General features: G+C 38.7%; 1 protein-coding gene across 1 annotated transcript; it reads left to right on the top strand.

Annotated features, from left to right (window-relative positions):
• The first annotated feature begins 19,195 nt into the window (after positions 1-19,195).
• On the top strand, positions 19,196-25,197 carry LOC135154369 (uncharacterized). Its single transcript, XM_064100509.1, has 5 exons — positions 19,196-19,225; positions 20,128-20,256; positions 21,754-21,916; positions 22,265-22,307; positions 22,951-25,197. Exons 1-5 carry the CDS (start codon positions 19,196-19,198, stop codon positions 23,306-23,308), a joined length of 723 nt encoding a protein of 240 aa, XP_063956579.1. The 3' UTR covers positions 23,309-25,197.
• Positions 25,198-25,365: the final 168 nt, after the last annotated feature.

Below are 25,365 nucleotides of genomic sequence, written 5' to 3'. Positions count from 1 at the left end.
AAAAAAAAGCTGAAAGGGTTTTGGAAATGCGTTGACAAGACGGTGGGCGAAGCCCACCGGGCGAGCGGCTTGCCGCTCGCTGCTAACTGGTGGGGTCCAGGGGCAACGCCCCGGTGGGGGTCCAGGGGGCAACGCCCCCTGAAGCTCCTGGGTTTTATCAATTTTACAACTCCAAAAACCTGTTTGAGTTGAATGATTGTAATGAAGTATTTATATGGATTTTTTTGTCCAAAATTCAATTAAAAAAAACTAAAAAATACTAAAAAATAGCAATAGCACTTCCCTGGTTTATCAAGTTTCCTGATCACTTCAAGCAGGTTGTACGAAGAATTGTCGGGTCCTCTCACCCCCACCTCTAACCAACTCCATCGCCACATATTAGCAAGTCCACGGTCAATTTTATGAACATCTTTTGAAAGTCTATCCACAACATCTGTGCGGTCACAAGTTAGTCCCCCACAAAATGCCATTTTTTTTTATTCGTTATTACAACAACAAGAAAAAACAAAATTCTTGAATTTCCAGCAAATTAATATTCGCGAATTATAAATGCGTCATGAAAATTCCATGTCACGTCACAAATCTCTGCGAGCACATTCAGCTTCTTTATCGGTCTTCCACCGGTCCGATATGATATGCACGCCCGGTCGCTGCATGCCCGGCGCGCCGGGTTGCCCCCAGCGATTGCAAGCACACCACTGCTGCACTGCATGCACAGAAACGTAAAACACACCGCGAAATACACGTGTAGAGTTGAGATGTGGTAGATAAGAGATTCCTGCGCAATCGTTGTAAAGGCCGAACGTCATATAACACGTAAGATATGCTAAAACATTTTAGCGCTAAAAATCGGAAATTAAAATGCGGATTTTAGGAGTAAAAAAAAATGGAAATTCAGCAAACAAAAAACGCGGAAATCCGCGGAAACGCGGAGAATTTTCATGCCTGTAAAATGAAAAATGGCCGCCATAGTCCCTTATCTTAATATGTAAAATTTGAATGGGGAAAGATAATTTCCACAAAAAAACATTGCAGCCATTTTGAAATCTAAATATAGCATTTATCACCTAAATAACATAAGAAATTATCTATTTGGTTAGAAATCATATTTTTAGACGAAATTTTACTCATACATGCAACACCATTTTATAGTCAAGCAAAGCCAAATTCTGTTAAAATCACATGTTCCCATTCACAAAGTACATAATAGGCCTACCGTTAGGGCCTGTAGCGGCCATTTTGACTTTCAAAATACATTATTTATCACCTACCTGGCCGAATGAATGATATATCTTGTTAGAAATTATGTTTTCAGACAATATTTTACTCTTAAATCACAATTATATGCATGTTATGGTGCTGACTCCTGTGAAAATTTGTTTCCCAGATCGACTACATTATACAGTCAATGTCTATTGGCGGCCATTTTGAAAGTCAAAATACAATATTTAACACAAAATATGAAACCCGAATAATATATTTCGTTGCATATTATATTTGAAGACAGTATTCCACTAATTTACCACAAAAATATGTTTTAGTGCTCACCTTGTGATTGTTTTTGTCCTCTCTCACATCGTAGATCATAATTTTAGGGCCTTTGGCGGCCATATTAAATATCAAAATACAGGGTTTATCACATACATGGCATGTTAAATAATAAATTTCTTTAACAATAATGTTTTTAGTCAGTATTCCACTCGTTTATCTTAACAAAATGCATTTTAGTGCTCACTCTTGTGATTTTTTGGTGCCACCATTCACATTGAACATAATGGTGTTAGGGCTTTTGGAGGCCATTTTGAATATCAAAATACAGGATTTAGCACATAACTGACATAACAAATGATATATATCGTTAGCAATCATGTTTTCAGACATTGCTTCACTCATAGATCATAATTACTTGCATTTCAGTGCTCAATTTTGTAAAAATTAATTATCCCCATTCATATTGTAGAGGGGTCTATGATGGCGGCCATTTTGATATCAAGAAAATATATATTTTGACAAAAATCATTTTTTCAGATATTATTTTACTCCGGCAGCACAATTGCATGTTCTTTATAGCCAATGTGTGGACAATTTTATGATTTTCATGGGTAATTTGAATATTTTGGCGGCCATATTGGATTTTGCCAATTTGCAGAAAATGCTCAAGGTTACACGAGTGGCATCATTCAGATTCGGAATCAGCATCCTCGAATTGACAAGAAACCATCAAAAAACATTGTATATATAAAAAAACAAGGTTCGACCCCTTCTATCCTGGACTACAAAGCTTAGCTATGATTGTAGAGCAGTTATGTACAATCAATCTCAAAAATCGAGTCAATGATTAATCGTTAATTTTTGTGTTACTGGACCCTAATGTCGCGTTCCAGAGGTTTGCGAAAACTCGCGGCCGGATTCCCCCCCCCCCCCTCCCTCTCTGGATCTGCCAGTGCCATGAATTTTGAAATTGGTGAAGTAGTTATAATAACATATTATGTTATGCAGGACCCCTGGTAGAGCAGTTTCCTAACTGAAGTGGCTACCCTGGTCCCTGGGTAAATTAAACGTTATTATTATTATTAACTCCTAAAAGGAAACTTCACCCTGACACTAAGTTGTTAATGTAAACAGAAGAATTAGACAAAAATGCCGGTGAAGGTTTGATAAAATCCATCAAAGAATGATAGATTTCATTTTATTTAACCTGTGACGTCATATTTAAGCTCCCTCAAATGTTATGTAATGTAAATTTCATATATTAATTTATAATATAAAAACGATAAATGAAAACATTTCCTTATAGAAGGGGGTATGCAAAAAATACCAATAGGCAAGCATTTTTTTTCAAACACGCATATTTTTTCCAAATAATTTTCCCTTATCTTGCATCATGGGACGTAAGGCATTGTAGTTGGTCGTATTGTTAATGTCTCACTGTTGCCTGTTTGAGCCGGAGAACAATCGATTCGATGGACCGAATCGATTTTTATCTGGTTTTGGCAGGTAGTGGGCTGTTATAATTGGAAGTGTATATACACCAACTGATAATCACTCGACACATTCTGTCGGTGTGTTGTTAAACTATTTGTAAATATTTAGATATTGTGGTTGTGAATTAAGATTACATTTATCACATTTAAATATGTACAGGGTGTATCTTTAATTCACTTTTAAATATCAATGAATCACACAAAATTAGCATACAAACTTCATGAGTTAAATTTTATTAAAAAATGTACATGTTCACTGCTCTTTGTAATGTCCCCCCGAAAAAAAAAAAAATAATAATTGAATAAAAAATGGCCCTGGGAAGCGGGGCGCTTTACAAGTTCCTCGACCAATATGATGTAAATTTTGTTGGGAAAAAAAATTATTTTATTTTATTTTATTTTTTTTTTTTTTTTTTTTTTTGGGGGGGGTTTCAAATCTACTTCAGGTTGATTTGCACGTTTGATTTGCATATAATTATCAATTATAACAATTGCCTACCAGACGCAATTGTTAGTGTCAATGTTGCATTTTGGAGCCAGGGAACAATAGACTCGGTGGACCGAATCTGTTGTTCTCTGGTTCTTTGACAGGTAGTAGTTGGTCGGGGAGTTGTGACCGGTACATACACCGATTGTTAATCGCATGACATATCATGTTAGTGTGTTTTCTTTATTTAAATACTTAAAAATATTACAATATCGTGGTCACGAATTAAGATTACATGTACACAATAAAAAAAAAAATATTTCTATTTCACTCTTGAATATGAATAAATCACAGAAGACTGACATGTTTATTAAAATGTACACTCTCACTGCATTTTCCTTCTCTCACAACATATTTTTTTTAATTCTTTTATTGAAGACCAAAAACATGAAAATTTCAAACTAGCATGCATTCTATTATACCAATAACAAATTCCAAAGTACACACCCATACATATAATCACTATGGGGACGTAAATGTTGACTTGGTGGACTTAGATTCTAAGACATTTACTCACGACTTTGTATATGATTTATACGTATATTTACAGATATACGAGTTTCGTATATGCTTATTAATGAATAAACCCAGAAAGATAACAAATAACTTGTCAATAATATTAGAAAGGATTTTAATAAACAGCCTGAAACTGTCTTGAAAGCTGATATGATTACAACAGATGTAAGTGATTAGCAAACTACTTTTGTAAAAATCCATATTCATTTGATCACTAATGATTTAAAATATCAATTACACAATAAGAGACATTTGTTTAAAAAACATAACATTTTGTATAAAATTACAGTGTGGTTAATAAATATGCTTGAATAATTATTTTAAAAACGTGGATGCGAAAAGTCAGAATTTTCTCACGTATCATGGCATTGTTTAAGGATAGACTTTAGATATTTACACAAAACTTACATGTATACATTGAGAGTTTCTAACACCAAATTATGAAATAAAAAGGGTTTCTGCCAAGAACTCATAGTTTAATGCTGATATTAAGAAAATCTGCAAACGAAAATACTTCTTACACAAGTTTCTTTTTTTTAAGAACCCAACTTCGCTCAGGGAATATATATGTGAAAGTTACAGAAACATTGTTCATAACTTCCTCCCCATAAAGCGTGAATTTTATCATCATAAATCAAAAAATGAAATCACAGTGTAGAGCTGAGAGGCTTTTGACGAAAGTTGGTGGACCGGGACGGCATCGGAATCTCTTGAGTCTGGACAACGACATATTTGCAATTCTTCTTCCGCTGCAAATTTTCGGATGATTTGCTGTCCAAGTACACCAACTTTTGATAAGGGTCTCTCAGCTCTCCAATGTGATGGTAATTGCATTTTCAAAGGTATCGATATGTTGTAAAGAGTTTCCCCGTATAGTCCAGGATAGAAGGGGTCGAACCTTGTTTTTTTATATATACAATGTTTTTTGATGGTTTCTTGTCAATTCGAGGATGCTGATTCCGAATCTGAATGATGCCACTCGTGTAACCTTGAGCATTTTCTGCAAATTGGCAAAATCCAATATGGCCGCCAAAATATTCAAATTACCCATGAAAATCATAAAATTGTCCACACATTGGCTATAAAGAACTTGCAATTGTGCTGCCGGAGTAAAATAATATCTGAAAAAATGATTTTTGTCAAAATATCTATTTTCTTGATATCAAAATGGCCGCCATCATAGACCCCTGTACAATATGAATGGGGAAAATTAATTTTTACAAAATTGAGCACTGAAATGCAAGTAATTATGATCTATGAGTGAAGCAATGTCTGAAAACATGATTGCTAACGATATATATCATTTGTTATGTCAGTTATGTGATAACTCCTGTATTTTGATATTCAAAATGGCCTCCAAAAGCCCTAACACCATTATGTTCAATGTGAATGGTGGCACCAAAAAATCACAAGAGTGAGCACTAAAATGCATTTTGTTAAGATAAACGAGTGGAATACTGACTAAAAACATTATTGTTAAAAAAATTTATTATTTAACATGCCATGTATGTGATAAACCCTGTATTTTGATATTTAATATGGCCGCCAAAGGCCCTAAAATTATGATCTACGATGTGAGAGAGGACAAAAACAATCACAAGGTGAGCACTAAAACATATTTTTGTGGTAAATTAGTGGAATACTGTCTTCAAATATAATTTGCAACGAAATATATTATTTGAGTTTCATATTTTGTGTTAAATATTGTATTTTGACTTTCAAAATTCTTTCACGCGACACCCTCATCATGCTGCGAGATTAAATCCCGCTTTAATGCATGTACAACTGGTCATGGGCGTATGCCCCCTGAGCCGGCGGCATGCCTCTACTATGACAGCTGGCTGGAGATATTCGAAATGCTGGGCCTACAATAGATAATGACATGGATAAGAAAGGGTTTTTTTTCTAACAAATCGAGTACATATTGAGCGAGGAAAAACTTACTGAATTAAGGCTTACATGTATATTCATTACAGTCCATCGAATCGATATTGCATTTAATGTGGATTATTGGTGGATCACTGACAATTGATTCCATGGGTCAGATCACCTCTCAAGCCGAAACAATTTCGCATGCGTTGATAATTATGTACACAGCATATGCAATAGGCCTATTCGTCTGAACACCATCCGAATTTGCGTTTTTTTTTCTTTTACCTGCTTCTCCTACACAAACGATATGTCTCTAGAACACAATGTAATGGGCATTATGTTTTACTTTCCCCCGAAATGGGTGATAAAATTCAAATTTTCGGAGGGGAGACCACTTTCATTGACGAGTGGATACCAGGCGCGACCATAGGGTTTCGAAAAGCACCCTAAACAAGGGAAGCAAGTCTTTTCCAGATTATGAAAATGCATCCCTTAACAAGTATTGGCTTGTGAAACCGTACAAGTATTGGAAATGTATCCCCCTTTTCAGTATTTTACTTGCCCGCTCTATCCATTTTTAAGCGTGGTCGCGCCTGGTATCCACTCGTCAATGGAAGTGCCCCCCCCCCCCCGGGCGCGAAATTATTTTTCCCACCGAGTTCTGGACCAACATATGAATATTCATGATTGTGTCTTCGGATTAAGAGTACGCATGCGCGTGGCCTCGACCAGTGCCGGTCGTAAGCATTCACGTTGCATGCTCAGAATGAATTAGCATCGTCAAATTACCGGTACCCTGTATAGTTACATAGGCCTTATATGCTTAGATCTATTTAAACACTTATCAAACTAGCTGCCATTAATGGCAAGACATGTGCTAGGCTAGGGCTAGCTTAGGCTAGCGCATTAACTTTACCTCAAATCTGGACCTGTCTAATGCCTAATACTAATAGTAATAGCCGACTAATGCCATGGTTAACTTCGAACGGGTCAATTCCCAACTGTATGTTTGATTTTATTTACCATGGTTTAATATATGTCTAGTCCGTAAACAGAACCAGTCCTAGAAAAAAAAAACATATCTTAGTTCTAGTCTAGTCTCTAGATCTAGACTCTGATCTACGCTGTATCAGCATGGAACAACTAGTGTACCAAAGGGGGGTGGGGCAGACTGCCCCCTGACGATTTACAACTGATCCAGGGGACGTGCGCCCCCCCCCTTTGATAAGCCAAATTAATACTTTGTAATGTCAAAATGCAACAAAAAAGACTTATGTCCCCTCTTTTAAACGTGAAGATCTTTTCTTTTCTTTTTTTTTTGCTTGTCAAATTTTTTTCAGCTAAGAAATCCTTAATTTGGGGTGAAGACGGGGATCAAGATCACTGACGTTAGAATACGTTCCATGCACTGCAGTGGCGTAGCTAGGATTTTTTTTCCTGGGGGGGGGGGACTGGGGGGTCCTTGCTTTTTCAGGGGGGGGGGGCACCGGCCATTTTTTCCGGTGTGTGTGTATGTGTCAAAAGGGCGGATCGGACTTTCGCCAATAGGGGACGGGGCCCGAAATTATATTTACCTATATTTTCCCCCATCACTCACTTCTTAGTTTTATTCTTATAAAACACCATAGACATGAAATAATCTCATAAGCCTTATAAAAAGTGTGAGCGCGAAGCGCGAGCGATTTAAAAAAAAAATATTATGGGCGATGGTATGTGTGATCTTGAACAAGATTCGTATGTAACTAGATGGTTACTGCAAACGCCAAGCAAGAGCAGAAATTTGTATTAACTGTTCTAGCATTATCGAAAAGGGACCTGTTAAGGACTAACTTTCAGTTACCCACGAAGACGGTATATATTTCAATAATGCGAGCGCGAAGCGCGAGCAATTTTTGACATTCCGATCTAAAAAATTGTCATTCTAAGCACTTTTTGTATTAATAAATGGGATAGGTATGTAACTAAACAATTGATGCGAGCGCGAAGCGCGAGAGGAAGAAAATTGAGATTTTAGACCTAAAAGCAGGACACTCTATTCATTTTTGTAATCATAAATAGGATATAGTTAATTGGGTATCATTAATAATGCGATCGTGAAGCGTGAGCAGACAATTATTGATATTCTGATGTGAAACTGGATAATTTAAGTACATTTTAAATAAAGAACCGTGATGCAGGCTATCGCGCATGTTTTAGATTTAGACCTAGAATCTGGGCATTCTGAATACATTTGTTTAATGGAACATTATCTCAACCCAGATAATACAAATACAAATACACGAGAGGCGAGTTAATGCATTTTCCGTGGAGTTTAATAAAAATTGTTTCTGAAAAGCATCTTCCAAATGATGTATACCAAAATGTAAAATGATGTGTTGTCAAATAAAGCCAACATAATATAATGCAACAATCAAAACATAACATAAACGTAAAGCCTCCTGAGATGTGTCATATGCGAAAAATTAAAGTTATTAAACCAATCTCCTCAATTGACAATTAAAACAGTCCATCCACATTCATGACAAAGACACCAGTTTGTCATGTTGGCCAAATGTGGGCAACGTAAAATTCCATCTGCAAAGCTACGAAGCAAAGATTCCCGTTTGCAACACGAGCTTATGCAGGAAAACTTTTAAACCATAAACTAGTGCTCAGAAGCCCCACCAACGGCCCTGAACTAGAATGTGAACGAGGCAACGTTAATGTTCGGTCCGAAATGGAATTCGCCGGTGGCCTCGTCCAAATCGGGTGACGAACCAAACCCCGTTCACATTATAACAGGAGGAGTGGAATATACGAAATTGGTCTAAATAAATGAAAAATATTATCTCAGGAAGCCCAAAATAAGTGAAGAATCATAATGTGTTGTGGCAAAAAATGGAATGCCGCCAAACGGGATGACTCATCGTCAGCCCGCCGCCACAACACAATATGATGCCAATAGTTCAAACCATGCTGTATTTACAAGGTCCACGCTAAGAAGCTGGGTAAAGGGGGGGTGCATTAAACGAACAGGGACGCACAATTAAACCATCTAGGATGATTCATGCTCATTCAGTCCACTTGCGAAGAGTCTAGTGCCCTAAGATAAAGGAGAGGCGGGGGGGGGGGGAGCGGGGCTTGGTAACTAAATAGTGAAGTTTGTAGTAAGGACTTGAGATCTGATGATACCACGTGTGAGTTCTGGATAAGGTATTCAGGTCATAACATCTGCTCATAAAAAAGTTCCAACCGTTCGCGACGTCCGAGCCAGCGAGTACTCGACGGAGGTAAAACAGCTGTTACTATAGTGATTTCGCTCCGCGACAAAGAAATCAAGTGTTCTCCTGTTCGCGGATGTATTGAGTTTTAGGACCCGGCCACGTGCCGAGTGGTGAGGGCCCGCCCCCAACTAGAGCGGGACTGCCTGCGTCAGCGAAACGTGAATTGTCCCCTTCCTCTCGTACGATTCCGTGGAATGCTGACACAACCCACGTTGAGACTCCAAATAACTGCACATGGAAGAGAGAAAAGGAAAGAAACAGCGGCACCAATTGTACATTCTAAAAAAAGGGGGGGGGGTACATAGTTACCATAAACACGATAAGTGTAGCAAAGACCACAATCTACTAACAGTGGGCGAGCAAGTCTGCCTGCGCCCATGGAACTATTAACGGGTAAGATAACCATCGCCGTCACCATGGCAACAAGCGAGAGAGAGAGAGAGAGAGAGTAAGGTTAATATTTACTGCTCGTTAGGGGTTGTCAAAAAACAAAAACAAATAAACATTAGGTCGATATTAAATTGTGCACAAACTGGTATTAAACATGGAAGGGTGATAAACATACTGGCAAAACTGCTTAAATTAAGGGGGGAGAGGTTGTCGAATATACAATCTGTGTGTGTTGGAAGCCCAGCGCCCCATATTTTGAATGCAAACATCGGGAACACCTGCCATGGCTGCAGAAGTTGCCGCCCCAATACGGAAAGAATGGGAAGAGAAATGAGCAACGGGTAGCCCGCAAAAACTAATGGCACGCTTTAAAACTTGGCCAAATTGGTGCCTCGTTAGGGGTGACGAGTCAAAGTGACGGAAAAAGGCAGAGCCGACCGAGCTCCGCAGAGCGAGGTAATCATTTACAGCGCGAAGTGGGCATAAATACGAAACAACATTCTGTGGAATTAAAATCGAGCATCCACGTCCAGTTTGATCTGTTTTAGACCTCGCAATCACAATGCGCAATTTTGCTTGATTACCCATCCCTTGAATAATAACATCTTTTTCTGATAAAGGAACGGGTTCATGTCTAGATCGAGACGTGAACTCCCCTACTCGAAGAAAACCAAAGAAAGCGATTAGAAAGGCAGCCCGAAACAATGTCAGATCATACGTATTAATGCATACGTGAGTCAATGAATTTATGATGGATTTGAGAATAGGGAGGGTTATGGGACACCGTGTATCACGGCGACCATTTTTCCGCCTGCACCCGTCTACCAGCCGCCGGATTACAAACGCGTCAGTCACATCAGGCCAACCCAATGTTTGCATCGTAAAAGCCAGGCCTGATATATATGTACTTATTGTTGCCCCCGCATACCCATTCCAGGAGAGATAAGCAATAAATTGAGCGACCTGCTCAATGTCAGGACGTATACTTATATCATAATGATATTGCTGCCGAAACTGCTTAAACACAGACCAAGCGTTCCTATAAGTATGATGAGTGCCGGGCGCCCGCGAAGAAAACAACAGATGCTCTCTCTCTATATGAAGCTGCTCCAAAGATGGGCGGGAAGCTTGCTGCCAGCCAGATCTGCGCCTGGTGCTAACCTGCGAAACATGTCCATCTGAAAACGAGAGAGGGCATCAGCCTTTTCATTGCGAGAGCCTGGCACGTAACGTGCTTTGAACATAATATTATGTTCCAAACAAAGAACTACAATCAAAGGAACCAGTTTCATTACACTAGGACATTTCGAAGTTAAGGAATTAACAACATGAACAACTGTTTGATTATCTGACCAAAATAAGACCTTAGAATTAGCTAGAAGAGCGCTGCCCCCCACATACGTATACCGACTACTATTGGGAAAAGCTCTAGAAAAGCGATGGAATAATTCTTCTCCAGTATTTCAGCTGGCCATCTCCCTTGAGCCCACTTATCCTGGAAGGATATACCAAAGCCAATGCTACCCGCAGCGTCAGTAAAGAACTGAAAATGAGCATTAGTTACCCATGTTGAGTGTAAAAAACATAACTGTGCCATTGAAATCGGACAGAAACGCAAGCCAGGCCTGCATGTCCTCTTTTGCGCCGCGTGAAAGCCTTATCCGGTGGTTTGGGGTGCGGACCCCTTTAGTAAGATCGATAAGTCTCCTTAGGAAGGCTCTTCCGGGAGCCACGGCTTTACACACGAAATTAAGGCTGCCAATTAGCGACTGCAACTGCCACAACGAATGCTTATCTTTCTTAACAAAATCAATGAGCATTGCCTGTAACACGTCTACTTTCTCCTTGGGTACCCGAACTCTCTGCTCAGCCGCCTCGATTTCAAGCCCTAAAAATATGATAGTGGGAACGGGCCCCTCAGTCTTCTCCTCCACTATCGGGACGCCAAAAACCTCGCACATTGCCTTAAAATGATACATCAAGGAACGACATTCCTGCCGTGTTGCGCCAACGAAAAAGAAATCATCCAAATAATGCAAAATTTGCTCTGAATTCGCAATTTCACGGCAACATGACTCAAGAAAAGTGCTAAAACGCTCAAAATGGGCACATGAAATTGAGCAGCCCATTGGCAAGCATTTATCAAAGTAATACGCGCCATCAATGCAAAACCCCAGAAGGTCAAATTCGGAGGGATTCACTGGTAGTAAGCGTAAAGCGGATTTTATATCTGTTTTTCCCATGAGAGCACTAGCTCCCAAGCGAGCAACGAGATCAACCGCCTTGTCAAATGAAGTGTAATTCACGGAACATAAATCGGAATCAATGTGGTCATTAACCGAAGCCCCCCGAGGAGAAGATAAATGCTGAATTAGACGGAATTCTCCCGGATTTCGCTTGGGGACGAGCCCTACCGGGGAGCAGCGAAAGTTATCGAAAGGCGGGTCTTGGAAAGGACCTGACATTCTCCCTAAACTAACTTCCTTACCAACTTTCTCCAACAGCATGTCCCTATGCTCCCTAGCAGATTTCAAATTACGCGAGAACACAGAGCGACGCTCGCCTGTGAAACCCAATGAAAAACCCAACCTAAAACCAGAAATCAGAAAAGCTGCATTATGTTGATTATGGTGCCGTCTAAGAAATGGGAGCATGCTGCCAAGTTTAATTGGAGTTGGAGCTAGGCTTCTGTTTGGCAATTGCAGCGGCAGAGTTGCAGGCGTGTGAGCCATGCGCTGCTGAGGAGCATTTTCCGCACCGGTGAGCATAACGACAGGCGGTGCGTTGGCATGACCCAGCGTTAAAGGCGAAACAGACTGGTGAGGAGCGGAAGGGGGCAGGCGCAGCGCCAGGGGCCCGAATTGCCCCTTGTCTGTTGGCATATCCTGAGGATGGGAAACTACCCCGCCGAAACGACCGGTCGTATGGCCGAAAGGGCTGGTTACCCCCAAAAGACGAAAACGCTGCTCGACCGGGCGTCAAAGCTACTGTCAGCCATAGCTCGGTGTCTATGACAGCCCAGGAACGATGTGGATGACGGGCCTGACGTAACCGAAATTGAATGTCATAGGCCCGCCAATTGAAACCCCCAAAACGCACAATAGAGCGAACGATATCCATATACTTGAGGAGCTCGCGCGCACGCATACAGTGTCGCTCCAAGTATATAGACGCGTAAATAAGAAACGCATATGTCCACTGTTCTATGCTGGCGATCACCGGAGCCTTGCTTTGGGGGCGAAGCATTCAAGCGGACCCGGTGGCACAAAGGCTGAAGGCCTGCAACTGGGAACTTTCCTCACTTAAGCTTTCCCTTTTTAATAATCCACCTAACTCTACAAATTCACCTTTCCAAATCTTCTCCTTAACACTGGAAGGCACCTCCCCGCCCAAATCATCACACACACAGCTAAGCATATCTGGCTGCGCAGACAGCGTAGGAAAAGGAGGGTTGGGGGCTGGTGTAAAATTATGACTATTAAGCCCCTCAAATACAGGGGCAGGAGGGATAGAAGGGGGAGATTGGGATTGAATTTGGGGAATGACCGGATCTTGTGGAGAAGTCACAAGAGGCAAGGAGCCCCCCATTGTCCCGAACTCACCGCTGGTTGTCGACGCCGAACTTCCAGCAGCTGGGCTCTGCGTAGAACTAATAACTTGGCCGACGTCTGTCTCGAGGTCGACAGGAGAAGGCTGGCTGGCGGCATCCTTGTAAAACACCTGTTACGTACCGCTGGCGGGCTATGTTGTTGTCCAGCTAGTCTGACCTGAGATAACCTCTCATTAACTCGCTTCGCGCGTTAAGAGGTATTATGGAATACACGTAGACATTATGAACTTGGCAAATCAAACAATTTGACCACGCAGCGTGAGCTTAAAATGCTGATATGTAGACCATAAAACGGACATTTTACAGAGCACTTAAATTTGTAAATAAAAAAAAATAATAATGAAAGCTCGAACGAAGTCCGAGCTAAAATATGTTTTGTATATTGACTTCAAAACTTGCTCCATATCAGCCTATTGAGCAAGATATGAATCTCATCGAACAGGCAATTCTGGCGCGAAGCGCAAGCAAAAATTTAATATAGTAACATGAAATTTTTTTTTTAAGTCTTCACCTCACATTATTTCATTCACTCGCCTTCCCTTTTTTTTTCCTCTTCTTTTTTTTTTTCTTCTGTCTTTATTCTTCTTTTCCTTTTTCTTTTCTTCTTTCTCCCCTTTTTTTTTTGCTCAACCAATTTTTTTCTGGGGGGGGCACCTGGGGAGGGGGCACATCAAATCTCAGGGGGGCACATGCCCCCAGCCCCCCCCCCCCCCGTAGCTACGCTACTGATGCACTGGCGTACCTAGGATTTTCCAAAAGGAGGGCAAATTTTTGGAGGATATTTCGTCCACGAAAAAATGTGACAAGCCCCCCCCCCCCCCACAAAAAAAAAATGTTCACGTTCAAAAGAGGGGACATACGTCTTTTTCATTGCATTTTTACATTACAAATTATCAATTTGGCTTCTCAAAGGGGGGGGGGGCACGTCCCCTGAATCAGTTGTGACTCGTCGGAGGGGCAGTCTGCCCCCCCCCCCCTTTGGTACACTAGTGGTTCCATGCTGATACAGCGTAGATCGGAGTCTAGATCTAGAGACTAGACTCGAACTAAGATATCTTTTTTAGATCTAGGACTGGTTTTGTATACGGACTAGACAAACCATGGCAAATAAGCTAACATTTGTCTAAACCTAATTAAACGTAAAGTTCGAAGTTAACCATGGCATTAGTCGGCTATTCAGTGTTGTAGTCAAGGCTCAAACCTCCAAGGCCAAGGCTTCAATACCAAAGGCCAAGGTCAAGGCATGGAAACCCAAGGCCAAGGCCTGAAAACCTCAAGGCCAATGCTTCAATACCAAAGGCCAAGGCCAAGGCATTGAAACCCAAGGCCAAGGCCTGAAAACCTCAAGGCCAAGGCATTTCAAACTTACGATATACAGAACAATGAACTAACAATACTTAGGCGGCAGACATAACACATGGTAAAATGTATGTGAGCGAGCGAACTGAGCGAGAAAAAAAATTAACCTATGTACATTTAAAACAAAAATAATTTCATGATAGAGACACATTAAAATAATGATATAGTTACCTGTGTGCACATAATCCAACATTTTTCTAGGCGATTTACATTGCAATAATTATTATTACCACGGTCATCTGATCCTGGCATTCTCAACGTATGTTTTTCTCCACTCCCTGGGACAGGGGCAGCAGAAAATTATTATGGGGGGGGGGGTCAACGCCAAAAAGGCACTCATTTATCAAAATGAGTTTTTTGTGCAAACAGATACATGTATTTTCACAATGAGATCATTGTGTAAAGTAATTTTGTGTTTTGTAGAAATTAAGTTGAGCAAAGGCTTTCTAAAGTGATTTTTAATTATAAGATAGATATTTTGATTTAGGTTTTATTTCTCAGCGACAAAGCATAGCGAGCAAGCGGTTTAAAAAAAAATGTGAAGTTGTAAAACTTGATTTATGGTCAATTATGGGGTTAATCATTGTTAAAAGGGCATCCTTGCGCAATGTTGCCAGCGCGAACCACCAGCTCAAACTTCTTGACATGTCGTGTAATAAGATATGGAAATTAAATATTCTGAGCTGGTTTTGTAATCATGAAAAAGATGTGTATCTAACTTAAAAATAACTTTACGCCCGCTAACTTTTTTTTTATATACTGACCAGTAAAGGAAGCAGTTAATTACTGCATTTTAAATAGGATACATAACTCACCAATAAAAATAATGCGAGCGCAAAGCGCGAGCTAAAAAAATTGTGATATTCCAACCTGAAAACTGGACATTCAAGGCATTTTTTTTTGTGAACGGGAAGAGAACGAGTAGAATAATTGATGCGAGTGCAGGAAGCGAGCCAAAAATTTGTGATATTCCAACCATAAAGCAACATTCTATACATTTTTGTAATCATGAGCAGGATTAGTACTGTACTAAACAATAATTGATGCAAGCACGATTCAAAATCTGTGATTTTCGAACCTAAAATGTATTATGTTTTATTATTAAAGAAGGTATATTTCTTTTTTAAAAAGGGCATATTTCATTTTGAAAAAAAAAAATCCTACAGGGATTTTTTTTTTGGGGGGGAGGCAAGAGAGCACAAAGCGCAAGCTAAAATTTTCAAATGCTTAAACTGCAAATGAGTCGTTTTTATGACTCTTGTCAGTTTTCATATTTTTTTCTGCTTACAACCACTTTTAAATTTCAATTCTCATTTATTGTATCTTCTACACTTATTTCACCTTAAAAAACAGAATAAAGAATACTAACAAAATAGAGTTATATTCACTGGCGTAAATCCCGGGGGGATGGGGGGGATATATCCCCCCCACTTTTCGAGGAGGGGGGGATGGCCTGTACAAACATCCCCCCCACTTTTTACGAAAGAAATGAAAAAAAAATCACAAGAGATAATTGTTTTATTGGTGAAAATTCTTCCTAAAATACCGCTTAACAAATAAAACAATATTATTAAATCATAAAATGCAAATAAAGAGCCATTTCACCATTTCCAAACGAAATACTTATGTCCTTATTATAACATTGAAGAGAAACCCCTGTTTCTTCCAATTCATCAATGTTGGGTCTTTGGGAAGTAATGTAATGTAATCTCTAATAAAACCATTATACCATCATGGGGTAAAAAAAGATAATAATATTGGAGGGGTATTTGCCATATGGACATACAGTGGCGTAACTACGGGGGACATGGGGGGCACATCACCCCCCTTTATCGGCTGACCAAAAACAAAAACGAGGAAAGGGGGAAAAGGAGAAAAGAGGGAGAAAGGAAGAGAAACGTAGTGGGAAAGAAAAAAATATTATTCATTATAATGTTATATTATTCATCATAATGTTATATTATATTATAATTATGTTATGTTACATTACAACTTTATGAAACATAATTTGCCCAGGGCCTACGTCTATTTTTATTGTTCCTGGTGCTCGCATTGTCAGTTTAACGAGATATATAATCCTGTAACATACCGTTTTCAAGTCAATATAAACCAAATATATTTCCTAGCACTTGAGTTATCATTGTTTTATGTAGTGACATATGCTTCTTTTTCATGACTCAAAAGTTATTGCCCTATGTTAAGGTCTTCGTATATATGAAACATTTCCTGTCCGTGATTACGTTTGCATTAGTGGATTGGTGAGATATGTCTGCTCTTCATGAATTCCTAAAATCAGTCCTTAAAATGTCCCTTCTTCTGATCTGAATATCAAAAATTTTCAGCTCGCGCTTCGCGCTCGCATCATTTGGTTAATGAAATACGTATGGTCCTAGTTAATTCCTACAAAGAAACCTTAGAATGCCCCACTTCAGGTCTGAATTATCTAAGTGTTCAGCTCGCGCTTCGCGCTCGCATTGTTTAGCGAGACAGGTACCTATCATGATTACACAAATTTGATTATATTGTCCCTTTTTAGGTGTGAATATAAAAAAATTTCAGCTCGCGCTTCGCGCTCGCATTATTTGATCAGTGAGCTACATATCCGTTTAATGACATTGTCTTTAAAATGTCTCTATTAGGTCAGTATAACTGGCAACTTAGCGCACTCACTTAGTGATTCAAAAATTTTGCTGGTGCCCGCCCCTCCACAATGCCGTGACCCACGGTACGTCACTGTGGACATATCAATGACAATTCCTTGCATATCTAAAAACACGATTGCAAAAAATCCAAAAATATTTCAGTCATTCCCCCCACCCATCAACACGGATTTACGCCAGTGGTTATATTCAAAAGGATATAAAATAAACAGGGCGCACCCCATACCCTTAGTTGGGAGAGGGTAAATCTTAATTATTTCTTTAAATAGTTAATCAATCATTACTTATTAATACGTATTGATAATATTAATAATTATTAATTATTCAATTATTATTTTTTATTAATTATTATTTCTTGAAACCATATTGACACAAAAACAAATACGTTGTTTATTTCCTTGACACTGTAGAGAAATGAAATTCACTGTTGAAAGATTATATATGATTAAAAAGAAGTAAACATTTTTTCCCCTTTGTTTTGTCATTCTGACCCAAAACAAATATACAATTTAGAAAAGAGATAGAGAGAAGAAGAAGTTCCACCACCAATAATAAACTTAGACAAGGGGGGGAAGGGAAAGGAAAAAAAAGAAGTAAATGTGATATTATTTTTTAAACAATCTATCGCAAAATTAGCTTTCCTATAGAAAGAGGGGGACAAATTTTGTTCACTCGCTCGCTTCAATCGCTTTCTTCCTTTTTTTGACAGAAATTTTGCTCTATATGCCATGCTTGGCCCCTCAAAGTGTCTGGCTCATCATGCCATTGACATAACCCATTTGGATATGACAAAATTGAAGACTGTGTTCAAGTTTACCAAATCTTTTCAGAATATCATTAAGACTTAAAACATTCTTGTTGGCCAAAGAAAATAATAAAAGGAAAATCCTAATGGAATAGAAATCAACCTTGTTATCGTTCTTTAGAGTTAGCTATGTTTAAAGTATGAAAATTGTTGTCAAAATTGCAGTCAGATGTCAAATTTATTCTTGTCATCAAAGCACTATTATGTTGATCATGATCATTATTATTTACTGTCATTATCATAATTAATCATGATTACAACACATTACGAATACATAATGCTATTTTTCGTAACTGATGTATTCTTTGTTTGAAAATTCTTAATAATGGTGACCATTACAATTGATGACACTGCTAGTACACTTACTACTGCTGCTGCTAATGTTACTGGTGACTGGTAGTATTGACCATTAGTGTCATTAAATATTAAACAAAACAATTGAAACATTTATAATTACTTATTTAAAACAAATGAAAGTACAAAATACAAAATGCCTTGAAAAGGCCTTGAAAATGCCTTGAAATTTCAAGGCTCAAAATCCTCAAGGCCAAGGCTTTGAAAAAGTAGGCCTTTAGGCGCCTTAAGGCCAAGGCCGAGCATCAAGGCACTACAACACTGATTAGTACTAGACAAGTCCAGATTTGAGGAAAAGTTAATGCGCTAGCCTAAGCGAGCCCTAGCCTAGCACATGTCTTGCCATTAATGGCAGCTAGTTTGATAAGTGTTTAAGAATTGGATATATATATATATATATAAGCCTGTAAGGCCTATATAACTATGTAAGGGTACCGGTAATTTGACGATGCTAATTAATTCTGAACAACTGAACGTGAATGCTTACGACCGTCACGGTCCACGCGCATGCGTACTCTTAATCCGAAGACGCAAGTCATGAATATTCATATGTTGGTCCAGAACTCAGTGGGAAAAATAATTTCGCCCCCCGGGCGGCCTCTCGAGCTCAGGGAGAAACCAAATGTGGCTCTGGAAAGTCGTCCTAAATATCTCGATGTTACTATAGTACTAGTATTCTGCACACGAACAGCAGATTGATGTTTCTGCTGCAGATGCAAAAGCTAAACAAAATCCTCGAGTCACACAATTTAAATTGCAGGACAGTCATTTACGACGGGCCAAAAAGTCTCTTCCAAAATCGTAAATGTGTGCTCGCGTTCTCCAGAGAAAAGTGGGGAATATGAATATTGACGACTTGCGTCTTACGCATGAGTACGCATGCCCATGGACAATTATGGCCGTTCACGTTAACGTTGCCAAGAATGTAATTAATCTGCACACTCAAATTATCCGATTCGTAAACACTGATCAAAGTGCCATTAGCATGATAAGTGACAAGACAAAGTGCTAGGCTAGACTAGGGCTAGCATATCGGCTCGAGCATCAACTTCATCTCAAAATTAATTTGAACCTGTCTAATGCCTTATGCCGACTAATGCCGTGGTTGATTTAGGACTATTTAATTGCGAACTTTGCGTTTACTTACGTTAGACCAATGAGCTTGGTAGCCTTGGTTTAATAGGTCTTGTCTGTATATGGAACTAGTAACACAATTGTCGATTGCGAACACGGGAAATTAAAAACTTAATAATTTGTAAAAAAAAAATGCATATCGATCTATTATACAAAATATTCCGGGTTTGAGAAAGTATAGTGGAAATATTTTTGTCCGAGGTATTCGGCAATTACTATTTTTCCCGAGGGGTGCGAACCCCGAGGGAAGATAGTAACATTGCCGGACCAACTAAGGAAAAAAGCCGGCCCATGCCCCCCTCCCCTTTGAGAGGCAAAATAAGATTTTTTTTAAATGTATAAATGCCGTTAAAACAGAAGTATGACCCCCCCCCCCTTTAAAAGTCAAGAGATTTCTTGTTTCTTTTTGCTTGTCAATTATTTTTCGTGGACGAAATGTACATAGATGCACTTATGTTTTGTTGAAAACCTTTTCTCATGAACGAAGTGTCCTTATTTTCTGTGGAATTTTGTTTTTTTTGCTTATTATATTTTTGCTCGGGAAAGTATGCCGCCCCCCCCCCTGGAAAATCCTGGATCCGCCCCTGATTTATAGTTATGAAAAGGAATCATTCAGACTTCAACATATCTCAAATTTATGTTGTTTTATCTGGTTATATATTTATACGGTTATATTGCTTTTATTTTTAATAGGATATACAAGAGGAGACAAAACAACAATCATTGAGAGAGGGGCATCGCTCTGTTCCATTCACAATTGAAACCAAATCTGGTGACGTAAAAGTGACGTGCTATCATGAGGAAAAGCAATATGAAAGAAAGGTATTATCAGACCCGGGGGAGGGGGGGGGGTGTTTCACAAAGATTAAAGTATGACCTAGAGTGGCGCTTAAATGCCTAGTTGTTTGTGGTATAAGAGGCATGACCCCATTGGTCAGATCATGCCAAGCGGACGCGCACTACTCATTCTTGAGTCTCTGTGAAACACCCAACCCATTAATTATTCATTACTGTGTTTTATAAGACGATGATATGGATTCTAATCAATTATTAGCCGACTCATATTGCGTGAGGTATATTGGCTAACAAAAAATTACCATTGACTGATACTATACAAATATATCAGGCTTTGAGAAAGTATAGTGAGGAAATATTTATCAGAGGCTGGTCTGGCAATTACTATTACAATTACTATTAAAATGTTAATATTGCCATTCCAACCGAAAACCAATCATTCCCAGTATGCTTTCGAAGGGAATGCGTGATATGTTTGTTTTATATCCCTTCTTTAAGTGAGAACTCTTGTAGGCTAACCCGTTTGATGGTCCTGACATAAGAAAAAAAAAGGAGAACAAAAACAGACGGTCTCGACCTAACGCATGAGCTATTGCTAACCAGCTTCTGGGTAGGCTGTGAGCGGCTTCTACCCGTCTCCGGTTAATGACGGATACGCTGCGCTGCGCTCCTGCTGCAGTTTCATTCACGCCAAATTACGACGTACTAGCCGGCTAAATATAGTTACATAGGATCTTAACTGACTCACCTTGTTGGCTTGTTATGCTTCTTCACAAATTAATTACCCTGCATGAAGTTAGAGAATAAAGCGACCCAAAACTCTCGATCAAAATATGGCAGTTACTGCAAGAGCAAGCGCACTTTATCAGTACATACCCTACGCAGCTCGCCGAAACGTTACCGTGGCATGCAGTGGAGACTACCGGTACGCGGTCAGCTATCTACCTCTGTTAGCTATACTGCTTCGCGTCGCAGCTCTGTTAGCCATACCGCTTTGCGTCGCACAGTTCGCAAATCGAGGGGCGGGGGTGGGGATCGAAATTAAATGTATCAAGGTTACTCGGGGAAAAAAATGACTATGTGTGACGTCAGCAAGGGAAATGAACTATTTCATGGTAAACGTTTTTTGGTTTTTTTTTTTGTTTTTTGTCGTAAAACTAATCATTTTACTTGTGAACACTCTCAAATCCACAATATTAAGTAAGGGATATAATAATAAATATTTACAATGAAGGACGGAGAGTTTATCAAATAACAGGGATAAACATTACTATATCATAAAATACTCAACAAACTCGTTATCTTCGAAACAGTCAAAGCTCTGCTATGCATTGGGCGTGTAAGAACTGCTGTAAACAAAACGTTGTAAAGCTATTTTATAAATATTTGGTTTCATTATTGAAAATGAATTCATTGTGTATTCTGCAAAATTTGCAATTGTATGACTTTGTATATTTCACTTGATTCCAGTTTAAAACTAGCAGCAAGCTCATAATTTTATCCTTATTCATATCTTTGTGACAGGTCCTTTCCCTGAAGGATATTCGTAATAAGATGAGTCAAAGTTTAATATTTGCAATTCCTTCTAATGGGGACGATGAACACTTCACAGTAATCACCATAAGGATAACACAGGCTGGAAAGTTTGGGATGTCACAATCTATCAGCTTTGTCATCAGATACACAAGTAATTTTCTCGTAATTATGTTCTTTCGGACTTTAAGAAAGATAAGATAATAAAGCTGAAAAAGAAATATTGGGGAGATGAAAAATTCCATTAACAATAGTTTTCTAAATTGTATATTCATATTCGATACTTCAATATATGAAATATCATTATTTTATCTATTTTATCTATCTTTCACTTCAAGACTTTCATTAATCTTTTAAGTACTGAGCAACGGGTGAAATGCATAAACCTTTAGGAGTAAGACAAAGTACATTTTCTTTTTAGACTTAATGTTTAATCGATAGACTTCAATTTCCTTTTTTTATCATTTAAATTTTATTAACCAACTAACTACCATTTTACCAGGTGGGCCTGACTGCCTTCTTCCTGAAACCCTATCATTTAATAGGTAAGTGTCATGATTCATCATAATGACTTTGTTTTTCATTCATAGGTTGGAAGTAGATATTGAGTTTGGAAAATAAAATGCATGGACTTGGAGACAAAATGAACTTGCTTGAAATGCAAACTAAGGAGAAAGACATAAAATTCATAATCTTGCTTTATTCAATATGAGATCACAATGATCAGGTCATTTTTTGTAAGGAATATACCTGAATAAAACTCTAAATTATATTTTGTCCAAACACTCAGAGATAAGTGCTAAAAGGGGGAAAATATGCATTATGGGTATAACAATCCCATTATGGGCGCGTCGTGGTCTAGTGGTTCTGACTCTCGCCTTTCACACAGAGGGTCGTGGGTTCGAATCCTAGCTATGGCGTGTTTTCCTTCAGTAAGACATGGGTACCGGCAGGAAGTAATTCCTCAAAAGGCTGTGCGCACCAGAATCGGTAGACTAGCATAGCCGGGGTAATATAGGAGCGCCTTGAGCACTTAGCAAGGTGGATACGTGCGCTATAAAAATCCTAAATAATTTTTATTTTATTATATTATTAAAGGGATTTCACCAGATTAGTAGTGGCATGCTACATTAACAGTGATTTATGTGGATATTTAGCGGTACAACAATACTTGTATCAACTTTGTAGGGCAGTGGAGGAAGCCAAGAATAGTGATTTCCAGTCAGACGCTGATGTCCTTACAATAGCCCAAACAAAGACCGTCAACCAGTTCTATGATTTGGGCATAGCTCTTGGTTTCACCATTGCTGAGTTGGATTGCATTGAGTACAGGAGATTCAAGGACAGACAACAGGCCATCTATGACATGCTTCTAACATGGAGAGAGAGGCAACCAACTGTTCATGAAGCAAAGAGCAAGCTTATCTTACTCATGGAATCGTTGGATTCATCAGCAGGACAAATATATCTTTCAGGTTTTGCTTTCAAATTGTATATACAACTATTAAAGCCGCCTTGGTGTGAGAAGAAAGACCGTAGGATTTAATTGAAATACAGTGCGTCCCCGAAAAGGAGATTGTAAAACAGTGTAACTCTTTGACATCATGATACTAATTTTGCCTCATGAGATGTACATCAATACCAATATATGCTTCACCTCTTTCATCTGAAACCCGTCTCAATTTTTATAATGCACGAATGACTGAGTTAGAACATTGGAAAGAAGTGATAGTAAATTTCCCTTAAAAGATCGTAATTTCTTTGCGCAAATGGAAATTTGGTAGCACCATTTCTCTTGTTCTAACTGAGTCATGCATGCATTATGAACTTTGAGATTGGTCTCAAATGAAAGAAGAGAAGAATATTTTGCTATTCATGAACCTTTCATGAAGCAAATTCATGATTATAGTAAGAAATATTTACACTGAATAGCGCTTTTCTTTTTTTTTCTGGGACGCACTGCACTTGAAGTTATTTCATTAAAAAGTGAATACAAAAATGAATCATTCTTAGATAAGCTCCAGTATTGTATTTTTTTCAAGAATGGGAAAAGGGAGAAATTGAAAAAGGCAGAAATATATACATAGGCCCGGTTTCTGAACTCCGGTTTAACTTAGACCGTGGTCTAATTCTGTGCAAAAATTATCCCGTTAAAAGAAAGAAAATTACGATTTTAATATGAAACATGACGCGATTTTTTCAAGAATAACAGTTTTTGACTATCTCATCCTTAATAACTGTGTTGTAATAAACTTTCATGTAATGTGTACTTCATAATCCTCTTCCAATGTTACATTCTAACATAAATTTCATTTTCGTTTGTTTCTCATCCGGTGCTTGACTTGGTTTTAACATCCTTCAAAGATATCAGAGCTACTGAGTAAGTTGTTGGTTGCATTTGCCTAAATAGGCAGTAAAGATCCAGTTAGCACTTGCTTATGCTCACTTTACATTTATCCCTATTGTCTTGAACGTCTATTCAACTTAAAGTGGATATCAAATGTATAATTATGAGCCCTTTGCGTGCGACGGGCTTCCACAGAAGCCCAGCGAGTCATTTACTTAGCTACGACGGGCTTCTACAGAAGCCGATATTTGTTTGGTTTAATTCGATGAAGTTTTTCAGCTTTTTCGTAATTGTTATGTACTAGAACCTCTGCCACTATTTCCTTTATAAACCTATTTCGATGACCAAATGAAACAAATATACAGCTACGTGGGGAAAAATTCCCAAAATAGGAAATCATTTCAAATTTACCCGAATTTTTCGTTGGAGTCAGACGGGGAGGAAAAATTTTGTGACGTGCACGTACGCGCGCGCACTAGACCTGATCACGTGATTTGTTCTGATCAGGTGATTTGATCCATATCGTTGTGATAGATAAAAAAAATCGTTTCTGCAAGATCGTCTCGTAATAAGCTACGCGTTTATTCACCATTCTCGTCTTATTTGTTTCATCAAGGAGATATCACTCTAGATAGAATGATATCTCCTTGGTTTCATCGATCGATTGTATTTTCAGAAAAACAAAAAGTTTCAGAAAAAACAAAAGGCTTGTAATGTCTTAGTACTTTGAGCTTATCTCGGTGCACTTTTGAACTTTTTCCCTCCCCATCATCCATCTTCTCATTATTTTTGTCTACTTTTCTGAAAAAAAGAGAGAAGAAAGCAGTTAAGCACACCATTTATCTTATGCTCTTTTCAAAAGGGAAACGTCCATGTAGTTCATGATATCGGCACTACCCAAACAAAAGAATGTCTGGGCGGCCACTCAAACAAATTCCTTCCGAAAAGAGCAGGATACAGATGGTCAACGCCCCGAACAAAAGGAAGATTAATGTTTATCGGCAGGATTACCTATTGAATGCTCTTCGTACTTAGCAATACAAAAAGTTTTTATGAATACCTTTTTTTTCGACCAACATACCGTATCTAAAATAAAAGAAGAAAAAATGTTTCAAATACCGACAACACAGGTGCTTATGACATTGGTCTGTGATTCATATTGCATAAAAGTGCTTCCCCTGGGTGATGATGCATATAAGGATGAAAGAAGAGTCATTTAGGGAAATTATACGCCTCTGTACTATTTGATTGAACGA

This window comes from Lytechinus pictus, chromosome 6 (genome assembly GCF_037042905.1).
Source record: "Lytechinus pictus isolate F3 Inbred chromosome 6, Lp3.0, whole genome shotgun sequence".
Lineage (NCBI taxonomy): Eukaryota > Metazoa > Echinodermata > Echinoidea > Temnopleuroida > Toxopneustidae > Lytechinus > Lytechinus pictus.
This window is presented reverse-complemented; position numbering and strand designations above follow the sequence as displayed.